The following is a 20,133-nucleotide window of genomic DNA, read 5'->3' on the forward strand; positions in this document are numbered from 1 at the left end:
TTTTTTTTTGAAGTGGAGATTCGGTCGAAAGATGGTACGCTCTAGCTTAGTAAGTGCCTATTCACTCTCCTACTCTTAATTATTACGTGATCTCCTTTGAATCAAAGTTTTACGATTTCAAATCAGTTTTAACATTACCAAATTAATTTTCTTATCATTTTAATAGATCAATGAATGAATAAATATAATTTTAAGTCTAATTAGCTCACCATAAATAACCCTAAGAGGTAAGATGGTCGATTATCGCGTAATCCAGTTGTCAGTCTTCGTAGACTTTTATCTTATGCTGGCATCCTTTAAATAGCAAAACCATTAGAAAATTATAATTCATTGTGAGGTGGGTGCACTGTACAAGGTGGCTGGGACCTACGTCCAGCTGTGAACAACCTTAGATTGAAGCTAGAAGTCGGTAGCTCCATTATTCTGATTCAAAGCGGTCTCCTTGCTATACCAAGGTAACTTAAACCTTACAGTATCGGAAAGGCTGCTACTATTCCTGAATACAAACCCAGACGTCACTATGTACTGATAAGATTACTTGACTTAGCCCATACCATACGAAAATGTTCCGTCTTTTCCATATACTATTATTTTCTATGATTATTTTTTTACATAAATTGCGCTTTATATAGGTGATAAAAATTGGATGTTAAAAAACTTGTAAATAAGTACTAGGCAAATGTATAAAATTTCCAGTTGTATTCATATATATGATATTCTCTAGATTTAACACGTCTTTGACTATATTCTTATTGTGTTACTACACAATGGACTATTTGCTATTGTTATTTCAAAACTGTAACTAAATAAAGGTTATTTATTATCTCCTCCAGATATATTTTTACTAAAACGATGGCATAGATTTAATATTACTTAAGTTACTTTTAATTTAATAAGCCTACCCAAACCGTATACGAAAAATCTAATTCTGTACTTAATTACAAGTTATTTTCATCTTTAATATTAAGTTTGACAAGAAACATTTACAGCGAATCTGATTTAAATTAAATTCTTAGTCCAATTAATGTTTTCTAATTAAAAGCAAACTTCGCCGCCAAATGTTTCAAGTATAATCGCCCCCAATATAAAGGTATTTAGCATAAGACAACTCATGTCAAATGAATAACCTAGAACATCTAATCTCAAATAATACTTGAGTCGGAAGAATGGAACGTATGTATATGAGACACAGACTGGTTTTATCAGCAAGCAAAAATATTGTTAGATCTCATGACCACTTCACTAAAACGGGGCTGTCGCTCGTAAATATAACTTCAGTAATAGAAAATATTCTATACATCTAAATTCAACTTAACCATTTATAAATGACATTAGCAATTTTATAAATTAACTAGCGCTCACCCGCGACTTTGTTAGGGCAGAATTAAAAAAATAGTAGCCTATAACATGCCCGCGTTCATCTGTCAATCAGCAACCTTCCCGTCCAAGTGCCGTCAAAATCTATCGAACCGTTACGGAGATTATTCGGAACACACGGAACCTAGAGGACAGACAGATGAGACTGAAAATTTTTAAAAATTTGTTTTTCGTTATTAGTTACGTAAATACATCAAGTGTACGAATTATACATATTTTTTCTGATATTACACATATATAATCTTATTTTACTAATATGTATCACAATTCAACCTTCGGTTTCTGACACCAAAATATCTATATAAAACATATCGTCATCCCTGTCTTTCATTTTGGACAAAAAAGAGATGACTGTATGTTTTTAAACGGGGATTTTGATCTTAGAAATCCACGGTTAATCAAAGATATTCTTTTGTTATCTACATAAATATTTTTTTAATAATTTGATTGTAATAAACGCTTCGCGTCCTTACGTTGTTACTTATCAAGTTACGCAAACTATAGTTGCATAGTTGATTTATTATTATACAGCCTGCTGCATCTGCGACTTGTACCATAATGCCCTGCTTGCTGAAGGCTCAGCGAATGACCGTGACATTTTGTTAAGATATTAAATTTTCACAAGTTTCCGACTATCAAAATATCAACAGAATTCACATTTTATCATTACTTTTAAAATATTAACACGTTAGCTGCCAGAATGAGTTTTCGAAAAACGATTTTTTTTTTTAAATTTTGTCCAAAACTATTTGAAAACACCTAAAATATAGTAATACCTTATTTACATTGCTCATATACTTATTATTTACATATTTACAATTCGTCGGATACATAGTCCGATACAGTCTGATTGAAACATTAGCTTGTCGGACATATAGTCCGACATGGCAGCTAACGTGTTAAATGGCAGTAAAGGTAAACTAAATATAAAAGCTACTTTGAATATTTCAATACATCTTTTTTTTTGCCCTTCGAAACAAGTTAAACTGCTAGCCATTGACGATAAAAATTGCAAATACCAAAGATGACGAAACAATTCCACGTTTTTGTGCCTCTGTATCTCAATTCTAGGTTTAACAAAATAACATTGTAAAATGTTAATTATTATTGTAATTAATTACCTTTAATAAGTATTCGAAACAGAACAATTAAATATAATACAATGGAAATTTTAATTAGTTAAAAATCAGTTGAATTAAAATTTAAAACTCTTATGTAAATTAGACTACGTCGATTATATTATGTCTGAATATTAATCCTCTTAAAAAATATGATGTCCCGTGTTCTTATAAATCCATAAAATAATAACAGATAATTATTAAACGGTATTTTTTTTAAACAAAATTTGCGTAACGATTTTTTTAATGTAGATTGTAACTAAGTTTACTGCATTGCGAAAAACTAACAGTAAATATTTATTGTTTAGAAGTGAATTCTTTTAGGTGGTGTGTTTAGGTTGCTGTGAGTTTCTTAACTCAAATATGAACGGGGAAACACAGACAAGGTAAAGTATGTTATTAACGGAATTAATTATAACAATAATTGTTGTAATCGTTTACTTTGACCTTGAATTTTATTTGCTGCCATTTGTAATAAAAAAAAAAACTTATCCATCACTGCGAAGCGCTATGTCCATTGTTCTTTTATAAGATAGATTGTTACGTGAATTTTGTGATTGTGGTTTATTCTGTACATTTGTAATATAGATGTATTGCGACTTATTTCCTTAAACCACCCTTAAACTATCATTAAATTAAACTCATTTACTTAAATTAAATGTAGTCTTACTATTATTATAAATCCAAATGTTATGATGGATGGATGTATGTTTAAAGGTATCTCCAGAACGCCTGAATGGATCTCGATTAAACTAAATTACAACTTAGTCCCGAAGAACACTTAGGCTACTATTTTAATTCCTCGCGGACGTAGCCGCGGGCGACCGCTTTTTATTAATAAATATGAAAAAAAGTATAACAAAAATTTGTACAATGTTATAAAAGTATATAATATATATATTTATATGTAAAAAATAAACACGATCATATGATATAGACTTGAGTTGCACTTGTAATACTTATTGCAACATTGTTATGATCGTAAATGTTTAAACAACACTCATATAGCAAATACTGTGAATAACATAGCGTCAAACTAAATAAACTTCTTATGTATCGGTATAACATCAAATAAGTACATCATCATCATCACTATACATCCCCATCGAGGGGCTCGGAGCCTACCCTAAGCTAGGGGTGACTAGGCCATAGTCAACCACAGGCCAAGTGCGGGTTGGTTGACTTAAACACATATCTTTGAATTTCTTCTCAGATATGTGCAGGTTGCATCACGATGTTTTCCTTCACCGTAAGAACGTCGGGTAAATGTACATATGTAAATCGGAAATCGACAAAAACATTGGTACATGGCGGGATTCGAACTCAGGACCTGCATTGATTAGAGCGTTGGTGGCTCAGGAGTCAAACACTTGACTTGCAAATAATTACATATTGTATAGGAAATAATACATTAAAAAACGCTATTAAATTTAAAAATGGTATCTGTTACCTTAAATTGTTGGCGAATTACGTGTCAACTATTATATATTCATATATTTAGGGATTTTATAAATTAAAGAAATTTACTATTTGACGGTGACATATATAAATGTAATATTAAATTGCAGTTTATTACTATTACTATTCACACATACTGAGGAGCAGACGCCTAAGCCGATGCATTTTATTTACAAAAGACGTAAATATTTCTTAAGGAGTTTTCCATTGATTTGATTTGTATAGAAATACTGTTTATTCATATTTAGTAACATTAGCAAAGCATATGTTATCAGATTAAAAAAATTAGGTCAGTTTGTTTTGCAAACCTTATTTAAGGAGATTTTTTAATCATAATTTATATAAGATTATTTCCTAACGAGAGTTCACGTGGACGAGCACTGGACGTACAACTTCCACTAAACTTAAATGAGATGAAACCTTTTAAAGTTTAAACTATCAAAAAACTGTTGGCAAATTTTATTAGTAAAGTTTCCTAACGAAATCCTTAAGGTTCCTTGGAATTTTCAACATTCGCTTACTTATCGGATTATTAAAAAACTTACGACCAACCAATTTATTATCAAACATTTCAATAGCGAACTAATCTCACAGATTTAATTGATTACAAATGTTGTCAAGTCGTTTTATAATTGAAGCGTCAATAGCCTAATGGTTAAGGGTACGGATTTCAGATCACGAGGTCGGGGGTTCGAATCCCGCCATTCGACTATTGTCGTAAACCATATCCTAACACAAGCCTAGAGCTTAGTTGGAATGGTTAAAGAAATATTAGTAAATTTATATAAAAATCTATTAATATTTTATTAAAAAAAAAGGTAAGAAAAAATTATTTAATTGATTTAAATAATCGAATAACCGTGGTGTTTCATTGTCAAAACACCTCTTCAAAACATTATGTCTTCTTATTCAAAACGAATGAGAAGTAAATTGGCAGCTAGATTTTTTCCCGTGTTTTTAAAAATTCCTGTATAAAAGTTTTAATAACGTTTCTCTCATTATTTTTACGTACTAAAATTAGTTAAATGTATAAAAAAGAAATTCACAGGATGTTTACTGAAATAGAAAACCTTATTGCTAGAATACTTAATGATAAATTCATTGAAATTATATTTTAATTAGCTACTACAGCGTTTCGTGACTATGATTTATTTAATTCAGTCAGTTATTGCCCTGACCTCATTAAAGTAAAGAAATTTTACTGCATCAAACGTTTCTTCATAGATTTAAACAAGTTGACTATTCTGTTAAACTTAAGTATTTTTAACGGATTAACAGCGAGTTTCTGACACCAAAATCTCTGCATAAAACATGTCGTCTCCCTGTAATTATCTTTGACAAAAACAGAGATAAAAAGTTATATTAAATGGGGAATTTGGTCTTAGAAATTCACGGTAAACAGTACCGCGTAGTTATATCTTTTTAATTCAAACTCAAACGAAAATCAAAACGTTAAATGTAAAACGTCGGGTCATCGGAGTGGGTGATTTCAGGATTTTCAACTTGTAGCGAACATGAATCTTGTAACAGACTTTATAAATAAGGAAAGAGAAATAAAACAAACAATAAAGTGATTCATATTGTTGACACATTGTATTCTTGGGTTTCCAATGCTCTAACACTCATATAAAAACTACCATCCATCAAATTGTCTTTAAAAAGATTATATCTTTTTTTATTTTGGATTTACACGTTTCCTTTAAATGCATGATTGTTACGTCAAATCAATGAACATTATTCAAGCAACTACTGTGACTTAAAACTAAAAGTCATTGTAAAGGTGAGGTTAAATTGATAAATATCTGCCTTTTGTCTTCTCTTTTCTCGCCACAAAAAAGAAACAATGAGTAGTAGTCGAGGCAAACATCCGCCGAGTCGTATGTAATCATACTCGACAAAGCGACCCACGCCGCGCCACGTTCCGTTTTATTATCATACTAATATTATAAATGCGAATGTCTATATGGATGGATTTTGGAAGGTATCTTTCGGTTTAGCGGGTCTTGATGAAATTTGGCATACTGGAACATAGTCTGGAAGAACACAAAGGCTTACTCATTTTTATTAATTCCGCGCGGACGGAGTCACAGGCGATAGTTAGTTTATTAAATAAATTTAATTTAATTTCTCTGTATTTAATATCTTTGAAACTGACAGATCTAATCATAAACAATATTTGACTTTAGTCGTATTTCAGAAACGTAATTACGTCTACTTGATTGATTAGAAATTGTTTGTTAATGTTGTTGAACAAAATTTACATTCCACCTTTCCATCTCTGTTATGACATAAAATATCAGCGTTTATAATTAGTACAAAATAGTATCGCATTTAAGGTATTAATTTTTTTTTCGTATTTTATTTAATGTTAGAGTTTAATTATTACCAGTTTGATACAGTAGCTGTCGGCCGCGACTCCGTCTGCGTCTAAAAAAACTTAATTAGTAGCCTATATATTCTTCCACACTATGATCTACATCCATGCTAAATTTCATCGAGATTCAGCCGTTTGGTTAGGACCTTCAAAGAAACATCCATCCATCAAAACATTCGCATTTATAATATTAGTATCATAGTAAGATACTTCGTTGGTTTATTGGATACGTAGAAAACCTTAACAACATAGATCTTTTCATACATAGCAATGTTCATGTGTTAGAAAACATAACGCTGCATTAATGTCCTTGGCTAATCGATTGGTGTGACGTCTGCGAGCGATTAGTGTTCCTTTCCTAGCAATTTATTTCCATAGTTACAACGTCTTTGGTACGTGAAATAATTGAAATGCCGAATGGTTACGAAAGAACTGATGCGTCAGACTGTACACGGTCCGCTAGTTATGTTTATAAAATCGAAAGTCACAACGGAAAGTAAAACTATCTTGTTGTTTCTTTGAAACTAGAATACTTTATGACCTTGCCCTACATACGAATAGTATTATTCCATTTTATTGCTTACTTTATACTTTGACAGCTTAAATTGTACTATTTGTTTTTATTTAAAAATTGATAAAAAATTAAGAAAAAAATTAATGTAATGTAAACTTTCGACAATTTGATACAAAGTTAATGGATGTGATGTTAAAAATTAGTTACAGATGTTCCCTTTATCGTATTTCTTATGCTTTTCATTCTTACAGTAATTAAATGACTAATTAATTAAACTACCAAAATAATACTATAAACTATATACTAAAACTAAACCAAACTAAAAATAAAACTAAATAATATAAAAAATCGACCCCAAATCGCTGCGGTCGCACGGTAGGGTTCCCAAGAGGCTGGCGGCATTTCCCCGTTGGATGGCCAGGCTCAACCTTTGGCCGAAATGCGCGCAAGCCCTTGGATCCCCGATTTTCTATTTTCTAAATTTCCCCAACAAACAAAAAAAAAAGGATATTAATTAGTCGACACTGTGTTTGTGAGAGCGTCGGTGGCTCCGGGGTCAAGCACTTGACTTGCAATCTGCAGATCCTGGGTTCGAATCAAGTCATGTACCAATCGATTTCCATATGTACCTGCACATATCTGAGAAGAAATTCTAAGATATGTGTGAAGTCCACCAACCCGCACTTGGCCAGCGTGGTTGACTATGGCCTAATCACCCAAAACTTAGAGAAGGCTCCGAGTCCCTCGGTGGAGACGTATAGTGAGCTGATGATGAATGATTATGACTGTGTCTTTAAGGAAAATTAACCTCAAATGGGAAAACTTGTGTCGCAGCAAACGTTTGTTTATAAATGTAATCATTTGTGCAATATTAACATGTCTCCGCAATCATCCCACTGTTGTCGACGAGTCATTATGTAAATTAACCATTTTACTAAACTAATTAATTAAGCAATATCTTAAAACCCATAGAAATCTTACGTATCGAATACCTAATTAAAATCGATTAATTAGGATAAAGGAAGTCACAATTTAATGTCAAACATGTAGGTAGCAATCAACATATTATCCAGACAATTGTGAAAAAAATCGATTAATTTAAAAGTTTTCATTCAGCGAATAGCTAAGTAACAGAAACAACGGACGTAGAATTTCCACGTGAATACTAAATCATTTTATATTAAACGTTAATTCTACAAACAAAGGCTTTAATTAAATTTGGCTCGTCAGACAGGATAACGCAGGCAAAAACTCTATAATATGGTCATAATGATTTAAATCCTATTATCAGGATAGTCAACGTTTATACAACCCCTTTATCATATTCAAACTATGATGGAAATTCAGTTTAAATGTTTGCTTTGTCTGATGTTTTTGTATGCTGCTACTTTAGACTTCTTCTTTTTGCACTCTTATGATGGGAAGAGTAAGTGCATTTGTTTAACGAAAAGGTAAAAAGTGTAGAAATGAAACAATTGAGAGAACAATAATTTTTATTTTGTTAATAACAAATAAAATGGGATCTATAAAATGTTGCAATACAAGTTTTTTAGCATTTGAATTACTATAAGAGTTATATTCAAGTTAGGTTAAAGCAGAACAAAGCAGTATAAAGCGATCTGAAGCAGAACAAGTCAGTTCCGACGTAAACATGACGTGAACATGAAACATTTAATAAATTCTCTGATACAGTAAAATGTAAAATCCCATTTAGAATTCGTCATACCTTTATTGTTGTACGCTTATATAATAATCGGAATAGAAATATTAATATTATGTCTTAAACATTGTTTCTTTTTATGAAACTATAGTTATTTAGTTAGTAAAATCAGCATTGTTACGTGGTCATTTAAGAAGCCATGTAGGGATTTAAATTCCACTCCAAAAATATGTACAAAAATATACAGTCGAACATGGATAAGCGAGACTCCAAGGGTCCTTATTCTCGCAACTAACCAGAGTTTTTCGCTTATGGAGGTCATACGTCTGAACCGAACAATGACTTACGCTTGAGGTTTCTCGTCTATCAAGGTTTGAGTGTATTATCATTCCTCTCTTTCTTTTTGAAAAAACACAGATAATCTTACTAATATTATACATGTGAATGTTTGGATGGATTAAAGGATGGATGTTTGTTTGAAGGTATGAACGGGCATTAAACTGTTCCATGGATTTCGCTTTAATATGGCATAGATGTAGAACATAGTCTAGAAGAACACATATGCTACTTATTATGTTTATTTTTTTTCATTTCGCGCGGACGGAGTCGCGGGCGACAGCTAGTGATTATATAATTTTAAAAGTATTTCGGCAATTAAAAATTAAGAAGGATTTGAAAAACGATTGACGCGTTGTCACAGTCACGATATAACATCGCCAAAAGACGATGGATTTATATAAACGTCACATAAAACATAAATTGGATATGAATTTTCAAATATAAATGCAGATAAGGTAAATCTGCTTTTAAAATCTCAATTAGTTCTGCAACATAGCGAATGAAATACGAAATGTTTCCGTGAACTTGCAAAACTATTTAACTTTCGTAGTGCTGTAATGAGAAATGTGCGCGTTGATAACTTTGTTCTGTTAACTAAGCGGACGGATGAAAGCAACGAACCCAGATCCTTTGATATTTTCTAGTTAATAAACAGACATAAAATTGGAATTTAAAGCTTAAAGGATACGACGGATGCACAAGATGTTTGCTTTCAAGATCTGTTACTTGTTTTGAACAGATTCATATCTCCGAGGGATTTTGTTGTGACAAACATTAATAAATTTTTAATTAATAAACTTTTCCTTAACACATTGAACAATGTTTTCTGTACCTGTTTAGCGTCAATCTCGTGAGCTCCACTCAATAAATATACTAACGCATATTTTCATCTCTTTTATTCTTTAAAAAAACAATCTTTTTTGGTAGTGAAAAAAAAATTCAAAATGATATATTTCGTTAAAGTCCTAAACGCATTTGTAGCACTACAGAAATACAAAGGTAACCATCATCTGATATCAATTATTGTCTGGTGTTTAGTCAATTGATATTAATTAATTTTGTAATATTAGTGCAATAGGCAGTGTGGTACTGCTACAGTTCGAACGCTCAAACAGAGGGCCTAGCACGAATATTTGTGATAAGCCCCATCGTATCGACATCGACAAAATATATGCAGCACTTAACTTGTGTAAAGTATACCAAAAATCTTATACTGATATTATAATTGCGAATGGTTGAATGCACGGATGGATGGATGTTTGTTTGAAGGTATCTCCAGAACGGCTTCTAGTCTAGTCTTTCATAGTCTATAAGAATACAACACAGAGTCGCGGCGACATCTATTTTTGACACAAATAACGATGACGACATGAAGACGCTTGTTTCAAACATTCGTGCTAGGCCCGCAAAATTTAATATTTTAATAGTAAACGCGTGCCATTGATAGTAAACTTACATTAGTTATTCCTCGTCCACCAGACACCGCCCTTGTCTTCGAAGATTGCAGAATATACCAGGATTAAGATTCAAAGACAAAGCGAGTTCGATTCAGTGCAACGGTTCACTTTGCCGTCAACGTCATCCCTTCCGCTGTTTGATTCCTTTGAACATCTATATTGGAGTCTGGTTACAGCTTACCGCAGCATCAATTTCTATAGTGATCGTATTATATCCTTGCAACCTGAAGGATGGCAAAATACAGTATGCATTTAATAATTTTATAAGTCAACTTTAAATATGTCCGATAAACATCGAAATGTTCCAATGGAATAAAGGATCACTCTTTATTTTATAATTACCTACTAATGGAGAAAGTACTCGTCAATATTTTCAATTTATTTACTAATTGATGTCTTTGTGTTTTAAATAAATCTTATTTGGGCTTAGTAGGAGAATACATCATAAATAGTTGTTACTTTTTTCCAATTAAATATTAAATTCCTTCACCAAGGTTCATATTGTTTCCATTATACTTTCCGCGTTTGGTCGTCACCACAACAGTATCCGTCACGTCACTTTGTCATTACTTTTCTCGCTTCTTTTATCATTCTTCTTCTTCTAATGGCTTCGACTATCATTAAATATGTGATTTCATTTTGGTTTTCACAGACAAGTATAGAAAGATTCTCATTTATTTACCTTCGAATGTTAGTACTATTAGGAAGACAATCCGAAAATGTGGCAGTGTATTGACGCAACACTAGCCTTACTAAAAAGTCGACGTTTATGTTTATTTTGACACTGGACTTTGTAACGAAAGCACGTCATTCGCGCCAAATGATTCTAATTAATAATGTCCAAAAGTACGTGGTAATTACTTAACTATATTACTATTTCATACCAGTTACGGAGTTTGGACAAATATTGTAATTATTAAGTGAGCTACGATAAATGTAATCGCTAAGTATAAATGAAAATAACACAATAATTTTAGGAAGTGCCAACCTTAGCATTCAGGATACTGAGAGTCATACAGCTATGAAATTAATTTGCATCCGTTCTATACATCCATAGGTATGTAATAACTCAAAGCGGAGCATAATATCGATAGGTTCTTGTAAATTAAAGCCCCGCCAATGTATTGAATTACTTAGTATTCAATTAGATCAAAGCAGTCTGCGTCTTAATTAAAATACACAGATATTCGAGTAGTCTCTATTCCTTTGTTTTCCACGGACGTAGTAATCGATACTGAATCTTGGTATCAATTTGAAGATGCTTATTTCGTGGTATACCGCATACTTCAACAATTCAACCAGTCTCGCATCATTTTAAAATATATTAAAATTATTGCTTATCGAGAAAACTCTATATTCATACTAGCTGTCGCCCGAGACTCCGTCCGCGTGTTTGTCTAAAAAATAAAAAAATTGGCGTGGACTACCCTTAACATTAAGGAGGATGAAAAATAGATGTTGGCTGATTCTCAGATCTACTCAATATGCTCATATATACAAAATTTCATGAGAATCGGTCAAGCCGTTTCGGAGGAGTATGGGAACGAAAATTGTGACACGAGATATATAAGATATAATTTTTTGTAAATCGTACTCTTATGACCTTTAATTAAAACATTACCAATAAATTGTATTTAAATTAACAGCCAAGAATTATCAAATCACAATATATTGTTACTGTTGGTTAACACTAACACTGTACAGACATTGTTATTACTTTCTCTTACTTTTTCCAGAGTGAGAGAGTGGTCTTTGTATTGTTTCTACAGTAAAAACCTACCGTTAGATGGAGTAAAAGTGATCTAACTAAACGCTTTTTACATCATTCTTTGATGCAATTTTCAAAGATTTATTGTACATACCAGAAATAATGTCATATCGCGACGGTTTTCGGGTATTCCCAAAATCCAGTAAGGTATATATTATATATGTTTTAAAAAACGTTTGTGTTTATTTATTTTACAAATATTATAAATGCAAAAGTTTAGATGGATGGATGGATGTTTGAAGGTGTCACCGAACGACTGCGATCTTGGTAACATTTGGCATAGATGTACGACACAGTCTGGAATAACACAGGCAATTAAGTTTTTTTTTAATCCGCGCGGACGGTGTCGCGGTATACAGCTATTTTAATGATAATTTTGTTTTAAAAATAATTATTACGTCATTCTGCGCTCCTACGTAATATTTGTTCTATTTGTGTCGTATTTGATTTAACAGTATGTACATGTGAAGTATTGAATGTGGAAACTGGTCGGAACAAATTCAAAGAAACGATACTATTCCTTATACGATTCTGTGAACCAATATTTGAGTGAACGAGGATTATATGATTATTTATCGAGCTGCAGTCTCATAGATTTTTGTAAAAAAATATTATTAAGGAACTTACTCTGTTATTATAAAGTCCACTAAAAATAACAGATTTATTTTAATATTGTTTTTTTAAACGAAATTATTTATACATTATAGCTTTTACATCAATTAATATGTTATTTTAAAGCATTAAACCAGTTACTTCCATAGTACGTAGAAAATATTCGAATTAAAATACTTTTGTTAAATAACAAAAACTATATTTCAAGTTTTGTTTTAATTAAGTTCACTTAACCGAATCGAATAAAGGTTACATACCGTACATATGGAAGTTTCCGTTTACTTTTAAGTTTATAATTAAATACGATTATCATCGCGCCGAATGCTTACTAATTATAATATTTTTACTTGCAGTGCAATCGGCATAGACGTATAGATATAATACAATACTTAAAAGTCAACAAATGTTAGAACCAATGACAGATATGTCATACTAGATGTCGCCCGCGACTCTATCCGTGCTGAATTTAAAATAATCTTAATTAGTGGTCAATGTGTTCTCCCAGACTATGTTAGCGGTTCTAGAGAAACTTATAACAAACATTCGCATTTATAATCTTAAGAAAGATGTACAAAAACTAGCTAGTTTATTATAAGTTTTGTTAAATCGTTAAATTGTACCTCGTGTCGGATTAAGATTTTTTTTTCTAAACAGTTATGGTGTCTTTGACTCCATAACTGTTTAGATTTAATTAAAATTCTTTTTCGCATCGCGGCTTATAAAATATTTCAATTAGTTATAAATATCAATTTTGTAATCTTTTACCTGTTTCAAAGTCGCAAAATATTTGGAAATTTAACACAACTACCTGACCCCTGCCAAAATTCAAGCCATTCGAATCAACGACTGTGCTCTTACCGATTGACTCGTTACGGCCTTACGGAGGGACGTTAGTTCCTTGTGTATTTTTTACCATATGTGTCATGGAACTCTTCCAAATAATTATTTGGAACCATTCCTGCCGTCAAGTCCCGTTAGTGGACGTCAGACCGTCAGATACCATCCACACCATCTCGATAACTGGCATTTCACAAAAAGGCGGTTTCCCGAAACTTTCTGTTTAGCATAGCCGCGTTGTGCAATGGTCTATCGGGAGTTCCAAACCGTTACGACTCAGGGTCCTTAAAAAAGCAAGCATAGCTATTTCTGAAAGGCCGGCAACGAATTTGCTAGAATTTATCTCCAGAACCGCTCTACGGATCTCGCTGTTTGGCATAGATGGAGAACATAGTCTGGAATAACATAATATAGGCTACTACTGAGTTTATTTTTTAATTCCGTGCTGATTGTATTGTAATAAAATAACACAGTAATTTAAATATTCCACTATTTAAATCATAATTACACATTTATTTTAGTAGTTTAATGTACGTTTATTTCGAGCAGTCGTGTTATATTTAAACAGCTGCTAAATATACGTTGTATTATAAACAAGGTTACTCTCATATAATTATTTTATTAGGTAGATGTCGAAACAAGTTTATTCCTTTGAGTAAGTCAGTTTCCATTGCCGAAACACGCGTACATTTTTTTTTAATCTCATCCGAATCCCGCGTACAATATTTTTTTAAACTAAGTTTTTGTAAGAAAATGTTTTTTTTTTTTAAAAAGTTCTTTCACAAAATTTAGATTACTTTAACGATTGCATAAATAATATCTTAAGTCTGTTATTTACATTTCAATATAATGTTAAAGAAATGAAGCTTACGACTTTTTGTACAGCATCTCTAAAATACATAGATATATTAGAGTGTTTCATCTTTGCTATACCATTAGACGATTATTTTTTTGTCAGAAGCAAGACAAATAATAAAATGTTATTGAGAATATATTTATCTATGCATATGTTCATTTGCTGATGAATAAACGTATTACATATAATCTTATTAACGACAACACCGTGTTAAATTCATTTGAAACAGTGTCCAATTCTCAGCTAAAACGGACAATACGCTGGCATTGTTTCACTTCTTTATCTTTAACAACGATGTTATCATATTATTTTATTATTCACTAATGTTTCCTTGTTGCTTACAATGAACTGTCGCGCAAAAACTTAGTTGCAAATATATAGCCTACAAAAATATCAATTATGTGATTGGCGAATTTTATAATTTATTTGACGCGTAATTATTATAATCGTGAATATTAGTAATAATATTATAATTATTGTTCACAGGATGAAACAGGTAGACTTATGAGAAGAAATATAGTGAGATACGCGATCCTAGCATACGTAATAACATTACAAAGAGTGTCTCTTAGAGTTAAACGAAGATTTCCTACGTGGCAACATGTTGTAGATTCTGGTAAGTTATTGCATTAAAACAATTCAAGAATTAAAATTAGGAAGAAAAAACTATAACCCATATTGTAAAAAGTAACCGTAAAATATCAAATAAAGCCTTGTACTACCAAATAATTTGACAAACTCGAGAAATTTGTAGATTGACCTGTTAATCAATATTGTTATTGACATTTTTAAAAATGTTACTACTGTATTATTGCGGATTTATCGTAGATAGACTGTAATATGTTACTTTCAGGTTTGATGCTTGAAAGTGAAAGGAAAGTCTTTGAAAAAATGGACGGCAAAAGTCCAATGTCGAAGTATTGGATGCCTCTGGTATGGGCTACGAATATAATCAACAGAGCTCGTAAAGAGGGCTTGATAACTAGTGACCACATTGTTCAAACTTTGCTTGTGGAACTATCTGATATACGACGGAGATTGGGAGCCCTAATAGGATACGATACTGTGTGTGTTCCCCTTGTGTATACACAGGTTAGTACAGACTTTTTTTAATATATATAATAACACTATCATGTTATATGTGCTATGTACCCAACGTATTCCTAAAATTAGATATTAAACATCAGCTGACTATAAATCCCCACTTCAGAGCCTACATGAAGTTAGGGGTGACAAAGCACAGTCAACCACGCCGGTCCAATGTTGGTTAACTTCACACATATCTTTGAAGATATGTGCAGGTTGCATTATGATGTTTTCCTTCACCGTAAGAACGTTGAATAAATGTGCATATGCAAATCCAAAAGCTCATTGGTACATTGCGAGATTCGAACCCAAGATCTGCGCAATACAAGGCAAGTGCTTTAATCGCTTAGCCACCGACGTTCTAGACATTACTTGTGAATATGAATGAAGTGAATTAAAGGGACAATAATTTTAGGTTAATAACCGAGTGCTATCGTTGTTTGAAATCAATATGAACACACAATAATAACATAATAAGCGACAACTTAATTGTAATGTAAATTGCCAGTATTATATTCGTTTTGCTGCATTTTATAAACAAGTAAAGAGGAAAATATCGTTTTTATTTTTTTACATTAATCATAGGTCACGCAAAGCTGACGTAGATTTCATCGTGGAAATGATTTAACTATATAGTAGTAGTGTTTATGAAGAGAAACAATGTAACTTTTATTATAAAACATTGTTGTTTTGATAGTCGTAACATTCGCGCTGTTTTTTTTCTGTTGGGAGTCTAAGACATAACATAGATTGTTTTATATATTTAATGTGAATAAATCGAACGATTGCTTGTGATTTAAATAAGAGGCCTGTTTTTCTCATGCGTATTTATCAATATCATTGCTATAGTTTTGTGTCTTATAGTACGTGGGTAATAATATTTTTCTCGTGCATATGATTCTCAAAACCGTTTCTAATCAACCGCGAACGTTCGTAGCGATAAACATTCATATTCCACATTGTATTGACGTGTACCAACTGTATACTTATATTTGTATGAACGATTGAGCGGCTGTCAAGTTGGCAATAATCAGACCGGTTTCTATAATCCTCCTATATCGTTTATTATGCATTTATAAATGTTATATGTACATATATTATTAGCAAATTTATATACTTAACTTTTGTTTTGCCTTACCTTACATATCTAACGAATTCGACAATTTTTAATGGTGACACTTTATTGGCTGTCACTTTCTTGCAGCCGATAAAGATTCGAGGATCGGATGACACTATTCTCATTGTCTTTAAAGTGACCAATGATATACCACCTTTCCAATATCCTGGAAAGTAACGTCTTAATTTGTGAATGAATTCTTTTTCCAATTGATTCCAATTTCAAATAACGATTTGACTAGGCAAGTTACAAACCAAACGCTTTGTCTATGACACGTGAATAGGTACAATTGGATTTGGTTTGACTTCTGCACCTATATGCCGGGTCATTATTGTAGAATGCGCAATAATAGCAAACTATGTTACTGAACGGAGACATGTATGAAAACATTTGAAACTATGACCATGTAGTGAACGTGTTATGTTTGAATTGGCATATCAACATTTCCCCTTTACTGAAATTTTACTATCCGTCCCTGTACTAAGTATTTGCAAGTTGAATTTATCGAATATAAACTAATCAAGTAAATTTAAAGCCAACATCTTACTAATATTCTGGAATGTTTGGTAGAATGTTTATTAGAATGTATCTTCAGATCGGCTGCATAGGTCTCACTGAAATTTGGCATAGATGTAGGACCGCAAAGGCACTAATTAAGTTTTTACTACCACAAGGACAAAGTCGTGGGCGACAACTAGTTTTCAATAGAGGTCTTCTGAGTCCAAAATTCCCGTTTAAAACATATTGTTATCTCTGTTTTGTTAAAGATTAAAGACAGGGATGGCGATTTTACATAGAGATGTCAGAAGCCCACGGTTAAAGTGAACATACGTTGAGTCAAAGTTTGCTTCGCAAACGAGGATGATGAATGATGAAAACAAACCAACAGACACTAGTTATAATTAACTTTGTGATAACACATGTGTTCTCCGACAGATATTATTGTTATATCTATTATGGCATTGTACGCTATAATGATTTCCTTAAGAACTGCAACCAGATCAGATAACAGCCTTCATTGAAAATGTCTATTAAGGAAAACCACATTGAAATCGGATCAGTCGTTCTAGCATTTATATATAGCTATCGCCTGCGACTCCGTCCGCACGGAATTTAAAGAACATAGTAGCCTCTGTATTCTTCCAGACTATGTTCTATATGTATGCCAAATTTCATCGAGATCTGTTCAGCCGTTCTGGAGATACCCTCAAACAAACATCCATCCATCTAAACATTCGATTTCGATTAGTAAGATTATATAACAGTTGTATTATAATATATAATATTGATGACTCAATAATCATTATTGAACTGTCCACTTTATAGAATAAACAGAATAGAAGATAAATAGAGAGAGATGAAAAATATGTGAAATATCCCTGTTACCAATATTATAAACGCGAACGTTTGCATGGATGGATCTCGCTGAAATTTGGCATAGAATTAGAACAAAGCCTGGAAGAATAGATAGGGCTATAAATTAAGTTTTTTTTTAATTCCTCACGGACAAAGTCGCAGGCGACACTTAGTATATTTATATATATAAATCTATTTGTTTAATGTTTGTAAAGATAGGAATAGAGCATAACGTGACTTCAGATATGATCATGGCAAGTCATAAGCGATTACATCCACAAGGAAACATAAATCTATGTAGGACTAAATACGAGGACACGCGCTTAGCCTATTTATACGTGATGTTACTAATAGAACTATTCTTTATTTAAACAACATAGTAAAACATAATGGCACTTAGTTAACTATCATGATTATTATACTTCTAACACAGCAAATAAAATCCGACAATCTTACTAATATTACAAATGGGAAAGCTTACATGGATGTTTGTTTGAAGGTATCTCCGGAACGGTTTAATGGATCTTTACGAAATTTGGCAGAGATGTAGAACATAGTCTGAAAGAACACATATGCTACCTATTGAGTTTGGTTTTAATAGCAGCGGACGGAGTCGCGGGTGACAGCTAGTTGTAAATAATTGTCAATTCGTAAAACGAAGCAGTGTAAACTCACTTTAATTTTTAATTTAAAAATGTATCATTTGTAAACTTAGGATTTAACAATACCATGATTCTAAACAACTCTTTGCAATAACCAATAACAAATAAAATTTTACATTTCCACTTACTTGTAGGCGTAGCCATCCCAATGTTTTAATCCTCCCATTACTTACATTTACATAGATTTTAAGACGTATTATATAATATTCAATCTTACCTAATTAAAAAAAACAAAATGTTTTTTAACTTCATGTGTGCTCTATATCGTGGTAATAAAAATTTAATTCGTATCTTTTATATTTTCAGGTGGTAACATTAGCTTTGTACACTTACTTCGTGGCCGCTCTGATGGGCCGTCAGCTCCTTCCCCCGGCCCCCGGCAGTACATCCAAATACGAACCTGATGTCTACTTCCCTGTATTCACCGCTTTACAGGTCAGTTAACACTTCGACATATTAACCAACTATGTGTTATCTTATTAGCTTCGTTAGAGTAGGGCGAAGTGGGGCAACCGCCCAGGACGCTGATTGTAATCCTCAAGAATCTCGCCCAGGGCCCATCTATTCTTTACAAACAATGGATCTCTAACCTACAAGGATATATTTGTTTAAAGATGTACCAATATCACAGTAATAAAAAATCTGTACACATAGATTTTTAATTTACTTATTATGATACGGTCAAAAGCCTAAAATATTTTTATGCCTCTCAACGTTAAAAAAAAACTTCAATAACGATACAACACAATCACTTGACCTTAATGCATTAATTTCGATTTGGAGTAAATTTTAATCAAGAGTGATTTAAATAATTCATAACCTTGCAATTCTACTTACCTTTTAAATTATTTACTTTTAAAATGTCTCCTTTTTGATACAACACATACGACTCGTGTAATAAAGCAAAAATCTAACACATATTAAAAATGCGAATGTTTAGATGGATGGATGTTTGAAGGTATCTCCAAAGGCTTCATAGATCTCGCTGAAATTCGGCAGAGATGTAGAATTCAGTCTAGAATGCATAGGCTACTAATTAAGTTTTATTTTTAATACTGCGCGAAAGTAATCGCCGGCGACAACTAGTATTAATATAAAAACTTATCTAGTAATTTCAACTTTCTCCAATGTGACGCTTTCGGCAGTTATAATAGTAATAATTGAATTAACAAACAGGTTTAAGCATAGCAACACTCGTGCCAAAACTTTGCTATAAAAATTATATACATGTATATAACATAAAAACTCATTCAGAGGAAAAGACTTGGGACCGGTTATTTCGCGTTACTTTGCTTCACTAAATCATATGAAATAGCTTAATATTACTGGCTCCATTATATATAGTCATCTATAAAATATGAAACAAGAGCGCCGATAGTTACAAACCTATATGATTTTTTTAATATATGACAAAGAGGCAAACCTGTAGGGGGAACAACGAAGTGATCATTACAGAATTTTCATGTTACAAGAACAATTCTTATTTTTTTCTAAATTGTATTGTCCGCTTCAGTTTTTTATCGGCTCAAGGTCAGCCGCAAG

The 20,133-nt window shown here is 32.3% G+C and overlaps 1 protein-coding gene across 3 annotated transcripts in view; it reads left to right on the forward strand.

Annotated features, from left to right (window-relative positions):
• Window positions 1-20,133, forward strand: part of Best2 (bestrophin family protein) — a 36,348-nt gene that overhangs the window by 13,583 nt on the left and 2,632 nt on the right. For 2 of the 3 annotated variants that reach the window (XM_013324067.1, XM_013324069.1), the window contains exons 4-6: window positions 14,857-14,986; window positions 15,224-15,462; window positions 18,898-19,026. In XM_013324067.1, coding sequence (XP_013179521.1) covers window positions 14,857-14,986; window positions 15,224-15,462; window positions 18,898-19,026 — 498 coding nt within the window. Of the gene's footprint in view, window positions 1-2,819; window positions 2,882-14,856; window positions 14,987-15,223; window positions 15,463-18,897; window positions 19,027-20,133 lie in introns of those variants that run through there. The other variant, XM_013324070.1, reaches the window with a different exon arrangement.

This window comes from Papilio xuthus, unplaced genomic scaffold, assembly GCF_000836235.2.
Source record: "Papilio xuthus unplaced genomic scaffold, Pxut_1.1 DF825017.1, whole genome shotgun sequence".
NCBI classification, from domain to species: domain Eukaryota; kingdom Metazoa; phylum Arthropoda; class Insecta; order Lepidoptera; family Papilionidae; genus Papilio; species Papilio xuthus.